Source organism: Nematolebias whitei, chromosome 10 (genome assembly GCF_014905685.2).
Source record: "Nematolebias whitei isolate Nwh7 chromosome 10, NemWhi1, whole genome shotgun sequence".
Lineage (NCBI taxonomy): Eukaryota > Metazoa > Chordata > Actinopteri > Cyprinodontiformes > Rivulidae > Nematolebias > Nematolebias whitei.
The window spans coordinates 34,086,346-34,097,203 of NC_056507.1; the positions used below are offsets into that span (position 1 = coordinate 34,086,346).

Sequence of the window (10,858 nt, forward strand, 5' to 3'; positions counted from 1 at the left end):
TTTATATTTATATTGCGCGCGTTTGTACCAGAAGTTTAGAGCGGGGGGAGACGCAGCCGAGCTGTGCCCGCACTGGCAGTTCAGAGCGGGGTGGGGAGAGAGAAAAAAGATGAGCTGCGTTTGTACCGGCACTTTAGAGTTTAGCAGTTTAGTTTAGAACTGGATGGAGAGACAGCTGAGCCGCACGTTGTTTGTTTTTATCTTTTTAGCTAGCTAGTATTGCACGCAATTAATTAGCATTACACCAGTACCTAACGGTGGAGGGAGGGGGGATGCACAGTTCGGTTCAGTCGTTTGGCGCGCTCGATTCTGTTAACGGGGCGGGGCACCCTGACGTATTACATCATGAACTTAGCATATCATGATATCATTTATTTTCCCAGGCAAGCTTTTTTTTTTACTGGTATTATCGTGATCGATGTGATATGGCCCAGCCCTACCTGGTACAGTATTTTAGACATCAGCAAAGCAAAGTCTTTATACATTTATAAAGGAAATCAATAGATGATTAAAAACACAAGACTTAAATGGCATGTCCTTGTAAAATAATAAATAAATGGGCATAGAGCTTCTTGTTGGCTGGTATCCATGATGTATTCAATGTTTGCTGAAAGGAAAAATGACAAACTAAAAATTCCAGATGTGGGGTTTTAATAAAAGTTCAAATGTAACCTTTAGCTGTTCTGAGAGTAGAACAAAACAAACACACAAGAAAGAAAATCACATTAGGTGGATATAAAGGTGAAGTCTTCTCTCTAAATAATTAAACTAATAAATTTAACTTTTTTATTTAATTAAAAAAAGCAGGTTGGTTACATTCGGTTACATCAGCTCCTTTTTTAAACACCAAAACACACAACACAGAAACACACACAGGCCCACTCCTACAAAACCTCAGGTGAGACACAAACACACATTAAACTCAGGTTGACTGCAGTTTGTCACACACACCTCCCATGAAGCCAAGGCTAACCTCCTCCTCCTCCTGCTTCCAGCCCAGCTGCGCTCTGTGCAGGAGGAGATGAACAGCCTGGAAGAGGAAAAGGAGAGCGAGCTAACCGAGGCCCAGGAGGAGCTGCGTACGGCCCAGGAGGAGGTGCTCCTGCTGCAGCAGGCGGCCGAGGAGGCCGCCGCCGAGCGGGAGAACGACATTGCGTCGCTGCAGGAGGAGCTGTGTCGCCGGCGGGCAGAGCTGCAGCATCTCACTGAGGAGACCCAGGAGTACGAGCTGGAGATCACCACTCTGAGGGCAGAGATCAGCATGAAGAGCCAGCGCAGGGAGGCTGAGAGGAGAGAGGGTGAGAGTAACGAGGGAGAAGAAAAACACAAATGATTGATGTCAAATAAGAAATGTAAAACAGAAAAAGTTGTTTTTTTCTCAAACAAACATCTGCACAATGTCCAAACAGCAATGAACGAGCCAAACGATGAAGTCAACGACTAATGACAGAGATTTATGCCTCCGCTCAGTTTATGGAATTAATCCAACATGCTGCTGAAACAAATCACCTACAGTCAGTCACTGAGGCTGAGATTACACAAACAAAACAGGAGGTTATGAATGGTCTTCTTCCCTCACATCATGTTAGCATCCTGCTGTCAGGAGCATAAATCATCTACAGGCAGCAATAATTACAAAGATGATTGTTGAGGATTGCACAGGGTGTGGTGTGTGTGTGCGCACCTCTGTGTGTTTGTGCGTGTGTAACTCATATACAAGGATCATGAGATCATGACACAGAGGGATGCACTTTTCCAACATACAACATAACCAGAAAGTTCAACAGCTGAGCAGTGGCTGGGACAAAGAAAGGCATTCTCATGTTGTTTTTTTGTATTTTTCTTTTATATATTTATACAAAACATCAGCATGAATGTGATTTAAACATAAATTTCATCAAAGTCAGACTTGGTGTTCATTTAAACGTAACAGTTTGACAGTTAAAGATTGACATTCATTGCACGTTTCTTCCTAAATTTTATGTTGTTTTTTTCTAACCCGATGTTTTTCTAAATGTTTATTTTACAAACATACTGTATGTGAGGGTGGTCTCAAGCTTTAGGAAATATTTTCAGAATGATACACTTTCATATTTGCTCTAATTATAACAATTCCACAAGCAGAGACATTAAATCTGAACTCCACTGGCTTGCATAAATTTTAACAGTACTTAAGCAAAGTATGAAATCAAACATTAAACAAAGTTATTCTGAACTGTACATCAAATGGTGCAGTTTAAACCAGCCACTAGGGAGCACAGGCCAGTGTATCTCTTGTGCTGGTCCCAAGATTGGATAAATGGTGAGGGTTGTGGCAGGAAGGGCATCTGAGGTAAAACACTTTTGCCAAAACTAATGCGAGTTCATCAAAGCGAAACCATACCGGATCGGTCGAGGCCCGGGTTAACAACGATCATCACCGGTGCTGTTGACAAACGGTGCCGGCGGAAATTGTGCTACTGTTAGTCAAAGACCACGAGGAGGGAAACATGTAAGGAGACAGAGGGAGAAGAGGAAAGTCAAGAATGTAGGACTGAGGGTTGCAACTCTAAATGTGGGGACAGTGACAGGCAAAGGTAGAGAGCTGGCTGACATGATGCAGAGAAGGAAGGTAGATGTTTTATGTGTCCAAGAGACCAAGTGGAAGGGCAGCAAGGCTCACAGCATTGGAGCAGGGTTCAAACTGTTTTACCATGGTATGGATAGAAAGAGAAATGGAGTAGGGGTGGTCCTGAAGAAGGAGTTGGCAAATATTGTAGTAGAGGTGAAGAGAGAGTCAGACAGGGTGATGTGCATGAAGGTAGAAGCAGAAGGTCTGATGCTAAATGTTGTCAATGGTTATGCTCCACAGGTTGGATGTGATGTAGAGGAGAAAGACACATTTTGGAAGGATCTGGTTGAAATTATAGAGAGTATTTCCAGGGAGGACAAAGTGATCGGAGCAGACCTGAATGAACATGTTGGTGAAAGAAACAAAGGGGATGAGGAAGTGATGGGTAGGTTTGATGTCAAGGAAAGAAACCAGGAAGGACAGATGGTGGTGGATTTTGCCAATAGAATGGAAATGGTGTCAACACTTATTTCCAAAAGAGGGAGGAATATAGAGTGACCTGTAAGTGTGGAGCAAGGAGTACGCAGGTCAACTACATTCTGTGTACAAGAGGAAACCTGAGGGAGATTGGGGACTGTAAGGTTGTGGCAGAGGAGAGCGTGGCCAGACAGCATCGGCTGGTTGTGTGTAGAATGATTGTTGTTGAAAAGAAGATAAAAAAGAGTAAAATCAGAGAAGAAGACCAAATGGTGGAAGTTGAAGAAGGAAGAATGTTGTGAGGAGTTCAGAGAGGAACTGTTAAAGTCACTGGGTGGTAAGAAAGAGCTTCCAAATGACTGGACTACTACAGCAACAGAAAGTAGAGATACAGGTAGGAAGGTACTTGGTGTGTCATCTGGACAGTGAATGGATGATAAGGAAACCTGGTGGTGGAATAGTGAAGTGTAGGAAGCTATTCAGAGAAGAGGTTAGCCAAGAAGAAATATGACAGTGAGAGGACTGAAGAGAGGAGACAGGAATTTTAGGAGATGCAATGTAGAGCAAAGAGGGAGGTGGCAAAGGCAAAGTAGAAGGCATATGATGAGTTGTGTGGAAGACTGGACACTAAAGAGGGCAAGAAGGATTTGTACTGATTGGTGAGACAGAGGGATTAGGCTGGAAAGGATGTGCAGCAGGTTAGACTTGTTAAAGATAGGTATGGTAATGTTCTAAAAAGTGATGAGAGTGTGACGGAAAGATGGAAGTAGTACTTTGAGGAGCTAATCAATGAAGAAAATGAAAGAAAAAGAAAAAGAAAGGAGAGCAGAGGTCACATAAACTGTGGACCAGGAAGTGGGAAAGATTAGTGAGGATAAAGTTCAGAAAGCTCTGAAAAGAATGAAGAAGGGGAAGGCAGTAGGACCTGAGAACATACCAGTGGAGGTTTGGAAATGTCTTGGAGAGATAGCAGTGAGGTTTCTTTTTACTCAAATATTCAATGGCATATATGAGGGTGAGAAAATGCCTGAGGAATGGAGAAGAGAACAAGTGTGCTGTGCCCATTTTTAAGAACAAGGGCGATGTACAGAGTTGTAACAACTACTGAGGAATTACGTTGATGAGTCACTCAAAGAAGATCTGGGGGAGAGTTGTGGAAGCAAGACTTAGACGAGAGGTGACTATTTGTGAGCAGCAGTATGGTTTCATGCTGAGAAAGAGCACCACAGATGCCATTTTTGCTTTGAGGTTGCTGATGGAGAAGTACAGAGAGGGTCAGAAAGAACTCCACTGTGTCTTTGTGGATTTAGAAAAAGCATATGACAGAGTGCCGAGGGAGGAGGTGTGGTATTGTATGAGAAAATCTGGAGTGGCAGAGAAGTATGTTAGACACAGGACATGTGTGAGGACAGCAGGACAATGGTGAGATGTGTTGTAGGAGTGACAGATAACTTAAAGGTGGAGGTGGGAGTGCATCAAGGATCAGCTCTGAGCCCCTTCTTGTTTGCTCTGGTGATGGACCGACTAACAGATGAGGTCAGGCAGGAATCCACATGGACTATGATGTTTGCAGATGACGTGATCTATGATGAGATCAGAGAACAGGTGGAAGAGAACTTGGAGAGGTGGAGGTATGCACTTGAAAGAAGAGGAATGAAAGTCAGCCATAGTAAGACAGAGTACATGTGTGTGAATGAGAGGGAGGCTGGTGGAACAGTGAGGCTACAAGGAGCAGAGATCACAAAGGTGCAGGACTTCAAGGACTTGGGGTCCACTGTCCAGGAAAATGGGGAATGTGGTAAATAAGTGAAGAAGAGAGTCCAGGCAGGATGGAGTGGATGGAGAAAAGTTTCAAGAGTGATTTGTGACAAAAGGATGTCAGCAAAGGTCAAAAGAAAAGTTTACAAGACAGTGGTGAGACCAGCTATGTTGTATGGTCTGGAGACAGAGACATGGACAAAAAGACAAGAGAACGAACTGGAAGTAACAGAAATGAAGATGTTGAGGTTCTCCTTAGGAGTGACAAGGATGGATGAGATTAGGAATGAGATCATCAGAGGAACAGCACAGGTTGAACAACTGGGAGATAAAGTTAGAGAGACCAGACTGAGATGGTTTGGACATGTCCACAGGAGGGACAGTGGTTTGGACATGTCCAGAGGAGGGACAGTGGATATTATTGGTAGAAGGATGTTAGAAATGCAGCTGCCAGGAAAAAGACAAAGAGGAGATTTATGGATACAGTTAGAGAGGACATGGAGGTAGCTGGAGTGAGGACAGAGGACACAGAGGACAGAGTGAGATGGAGGAGGATGATTCGCTGTGGAGACCCCTGAAGAGGGAAAAGCCGAAAGAAAAAGAAAAATCAAATGGTGCAGTTTGGATGAGTTTATTTACTCCAACAGTTTTCAACAAATATTAATGCACACGTGAAATGCAGGTATGCACTCAGTGTAAACAAACAATTTTATCTGCATACTTTATTGAATAAATGTAAGCAGTGCATTGAAACTGACCGACATCCCTAATAACGGGAACAGGTGACCCTGGACGTCACCTCTGTTGACCTATTTTCCGTCTTTTTGGCTGTTTCCAAATATCAACAAACTGTCAGGGTTTGTGGTATTTGTCGTGAGTATTTTTTGTTTATTGTTAGGTTTATTCCTTTTTTGTTCTCACGTTTCTTTTCTGTTTTGAAAACTTTGGGTTCAGTGTTTTTTCTTTGCGTTTCTCCTGCATCATTTGGTCCAATTCTCCTCAAAACCTGACACTAACACACGTGGAAGTTGGCATCTGTTTATAAACTTTGCTAGCAAATTTTTAATTTAAGGTCAGAGCTGCCATCAACACAAGAATAAATTACTTTTTATCTTTTTCATACTTTATTTTTTAAGTGATCTTTATGACAAGGAAATGATCATCTTTAAAAGTAAACATCTTTTGATTGTTCTTTTTTTGAATTGTTTGTAAAATGCAACTTTTTTTGACATCTAATATATCTGGAAATTATGAAGGCCAAAAAAAAAAAAAAAAAATCACAAGTGATTTTTTTTTATTTCCCAAAAGTTCGCAGCACTTCAACAGTCTCAAAAGGTTCACTTGTTTTCCATTTGTTTTGACATCTTTGCATAAAATGTGCCTGGCGGCTAGCTTGTCATGCTTTAAAACTGCAAGTGAGCAGCTGTCTTGCTCTGAATAACATTTTTTGATAACTCAGAGCAAATTGGGTCTTTTGGGAGGGCGGTTTATAAAGACAAGGGGTAAAGCAGAAAATATTTTAGAGAGAAGATAACAAAACAGTCCTGCAGCAGTGCCGATTATAAGACATAAAATATTTTTTAGAGGGCAGTAAAGCATGTTCAATGTCGAAACAGGCGTACAATAATAAATTTGTAAATGATTACTGTATATATATTTGAACCTTGAGATATCTTGATCTTTGCTCCTTCAGGTGACGTGAGCCTGCTGAAGGAGGAGTGCCGCATGCTGAGGGAGGAGTGTCAGACCCTGAAGGAGGACAACAGACGTCTCTCTGAGAGGCTGCAGCTGCTGCAGAGACAGAGGACATGGTGAGAGGTCAACGGCTGCTCGCTCATCAGCTGTGTTCATTTGATCAGCCGTGAAGAGGTGGTGGTGGGGGTGGGTGGGGGTGGGGGATACCCTCTGGACTACTGCCCTTTCCCCATCACAGCTGCGTGTCATGTAAAAAAACACCTACCACCTGTTTATTTAATTACTGCAGTAAACTTGTAACACCATACAGCTCGTCATTAGGCCATTAGATTTATTAAAGGATTGAAGGAATGCATATCGCCCACCTCCTTTCATGCCAGAATTTAAATCATCTCATGCTGAGAAAGTATGGAGTCAGAGACGTTTTGGACTAACCTCAAAATCCATCCATCCATTACCCTCTTCTTCCTTTTCGGGTCACTGGGGTTAATGGTACCCATATCCAGCAGTCACTTTGAGAGACGGGGGACACCCTGGACAGGTCTTCAGTCCATCACAGGGACACATAGAGACAAACAAGACAAAAAACTATTCACACTCTCTCTCACCTAGGGACAATTTAGAGTTACCAATGAGCCTAACATGCATGTTTTTGGTCTGTGGGAGGAACACAAAGTTGCATTTGGGTCCAAAACAATCTGGCCCGACTTGGCTGTAGCCCATAACCATCATTTCCGAACCCCACTTGACCTGACGAATTAACAGTAATTACAGGTGTGCCCCCCCCCCCCCCCCCCGATATTTTTAATTGAGCTTTGACTGCTTATATAGGTATTAATGGTTGGCGTATGCGCTCGGCTGAATAAAAAGAGCTGAGGGGGTGTTTGTCCTGTCATGGCCGTCAAAGTGCATTAAATCCCTGCTTCTGCTGCACTCTGCATTATTCAGACATGGACCCTGCTCTGACATGTCAGATATTTTGTGATCTCACCTGTTTGAGTCTTTGGCTGCGCGTGTCCACTGAGCGCAGTGGTCCATCTGAAGCTTAACTGAACTTTTTACCTCTTTCAAGGCCTGTCAGCGCGTGGTCAAATGGCTGCGTGCAGCTGGTGAAAGTATGGCAAGCCATGTTGCCATATAATTGAATTGTCAGCCGCTTGCAGCCGCTGACACAGTCAAAAGCCTAACACCAACTAGGCCCGCACATTAAGCACATTATTATGGTCCGGCCCGGTCCTAATCCAGGTCAGGCAGGGCCGGGCTCTGGGTTCGGGTTAGAAGTGACAGCTCTAAGCCAGAGTACCCACTCACCCACCGAGAGAACATGCAAACTCCACCTAGAAAAGACCCCTGCCGGGATTTTTAACCAGCGACTTTCTAGCTGAGAAGAAACAGCTCTACCAACTGACCCACTGTGCCACCTAACCTCAAAATGTCTAATTTATTAGTGGTTAAAATACCATCACACCAAATCCTAGTTTAATATCTATAAAATTGACTCCGAAGTCCATGCTCAATATTCCAGGTATAAAATCCAACAATGTTCAGTAAAATGTAATGTGTATATAAATGTAAAATTGACCATTATAACTGTTTTTGTGTTGACCAACGTCAATTAGCTGTGGCAGCCATCTTGAATAGAAAATGTTTTCTTTCTGAGTTTAGTTAAAATCCATCCAGTTTTCCATCCAGGTTCATGAGACATTTCGCTAACAGACAAACACTACCACATGCATGCACCAACATACTTTCATTGTTTAGTGATAAAGACAAAATGTTATCAATCAAATAAATAAAGTGATAAAAACATGGATGTTCTGAAAGCATTCTGAGTCTCTTTCACCACCACCCCTGCAGCTCCAGCGTCTACCTGTCACTGAAAGAGGAGGACACGATGGAGGGCACAGAGGTCGGGGAGACGAAGGTGTCCTCAGACGAGGTGATGACAGAGAGCTACATGACCATGGCTCAGTCTGAGAACTGTCACCTGGTGGACGCCTCCATCCAGAAGAACATCTCGTTCGATGGGAAGCCGGTGACGCCTACAAGCTGGAACGGGGGCATCAGTGAGATCCTATCTCTGAGAGACCAGCTGAAGCAGGCCGAGGAGAAGGCCTCCAAGGTTCAGAGAGAGGTAGGAGGCTTTAGAAACTGAGCAACACCAAGAAATTTATTCATTCAACCTTTATTTAAACAATTAAGACTCAAAGACTCATTTACAAGTGAGACCTGTTTGGACAGACAATTAAAAGTGGTGAAAATGACACATAGGGTTTGGAGACAAGAAAAAAAAAATCCTAACATGCTCTTAATCTTTGGTTGAAGGTCAACAGCGTGATAATGAAAAAAAATCTTGCACACGAGCACATAATGACGCCGACATTCCATATTATAAGATTTGAACGTTTGTTTAGATTGGAGCGCAGAACAGTTTCCTTTAATTCAAATAATTATGCTGTGTGTGTCTTCCAGTGTGACGGTTTGAAGATGGAGCTGAAGGAGCTGCAGGTATTGTACGACAGCAGCCAGAGGGAGAGAGCAGAGCTGGAGGAGGAGCTGCAGCGCTGCAAGGCAGAGCTGGAGAAGCTGTCAGGGGGGGCTCAGGTGAGAGATTGGACAGCCTCAGCCTGATGACACCAACACTGTAATGATGTAAGGTTTAGATTTAGAATGCAACTTAAATGACAAATTATAGGAACATGTGGAATCTTAAAGATCAGTAGTATTTGTTTCAATTTGTGACTTCTGAATAAAAAAAGATAGTTCAGATCATTTGAAGTGGAGTTTTGTGGAAAGGTAATAAATATCTTACCTGTTGTGGATAACTCTTTGAATGGCATCAGTTTGGAGAAAAACTGTTCGATTTTGGTTAGTCACAATCTAACAGTCCAAGTTGGACAAAACTAGTCAGCTTTGCATTGCAAGATTATTTACAGAGTTCTGTAAACTCTATGTAAAGTTTTGTCCATTTGCGTCTCCTTCCTGTCCTCTCAAACCCAACCAGTCGAAGCAGATGATCCTGAGCCTGGTTCCGCTGGAGGTTTCTTCCTGTTAAAAGGGAGTTTTTGTCTTTCCACTGTTGCCGCTGTGCTTGCTCAGGATGGGAGACTGTGACGAAATGAAGATTCAATGAGTCTGCTGGCTTATTTATATACACTTTTACTAATTGGCTTTTCTGTGAATGTGAATGTTCCTGTAAAGTGCCCTGAGACAAGTTTGTTGTGATTTGGTGCTATATAAATAAACTGAATTGAATTAGTCATAGAAAGTGGAACACCAGCTTGCTGAAGCAAATCTGGTGCAGCTCTGGGCACCTCCTGCAGGAATATTATAATATTTCTGCTGAAGCAAATATCTATCCCAAAATTTAAGCAGAGAAAAGTTTGATAAAACACTGTATCATTGCACGAAGCACAAGGGAAGTTTTGAGATTTGAGTTATGAAATTACTTTAATAGTTAAAAATAAACTCAGTTTATTTTAAAACTTAAGTTATAAAACAAAACTATCTACAACAGGTAAGATATTACTTGTTAGCAGAAGTACTGAATCCCACTTCAAGAGCTCCAAACAATTCATTAAACACAGTTTTATAATCATTATTTTTTATAATTATAGAAATGCCTTTTCTTTGCAGTCACACTATCAACTAACATGCCAAACCTCACATTACACCCTGTTGGACTCTGTGTACGTTGCCCACTTTTTTCTGTGTCCCATATTGTAGTGGTACATGTGCAGATATGAGCTGACCCGGCCCGTCAGCTCATATCTGTATTTATTGTGTGGTTTGGTCTGGGGGAGCACGTCCCCCCCAGAAGTGTCTGTGTCCTGACTTTTTCTGTGATGATGGTGCTTAAATACTGTTGGTGGACAAAAACACAAATATATAGGAAATCATTCAGGTACGGAAAAAATAACAGAAACTGGGTTATTAACTGTAAACTTTAGAGAAATCATGCAGAGTAATTCAAGAAGCTTTCAGGCATACACTATTATAAAACAAAAGTACAGTAGTCCCTCGCTACTTCGCGGTTCATTTATCGCAGACTTGCTATATCGTGGTTTTTCAAAATAAGAGTGGGCATGACACACTGGCTGATTGATGGATGAGCCGCACGATTGGCATGGAATTTTTATTTTAAATTAATTATTTTAAATTATTTAGCACCTGCTGCACATCTGTGCGGCCTACACTGCAGGATAAACTCTCTGCTGCAGCTGATCAGCTGGTCTCCATGCAGAGTGGGAAGTGGGCGTGGCCAAGAGCTCTTGCAGGTGGCTGAGAGGAGGCAGAGAGCTAAAATCACAACATTTTGTGCTCTTTTAGGGCGTTTAGAAACATTGTTTAGAATATTGCAAGAGTGTGGGAAGAGTT

At 42.4% G+C, this 10,858-nt stretch overlaps 1 protein-coding gene across 1 annotated transcript in view; it reads left to right on the top strand.

The window, feature by feature from the left end:
• Window positions 1–10,858, top strand: part of LOC119415830 (coiled-coil domain-containing protein 136) — a gene marked incomplete in the record, with an annotated part of 48,586 nt that overhangs the window by 31,643 nt on the left and 6,085 nt on the right. The window contains 4 exon segments of the mRNA XM_037683002.1: window positions 996–1,298; window positions 6,480–6,597; window positions 8,339–8,615; window positions 8,954–9,085. Of these exon segments, the coding sequence (XP_037538930.1) occupies window positions 996–1,298; window positions 6,480–6,597; window positions 8,339–8,615; window positions 8,954–9,085 (830 nt within the window).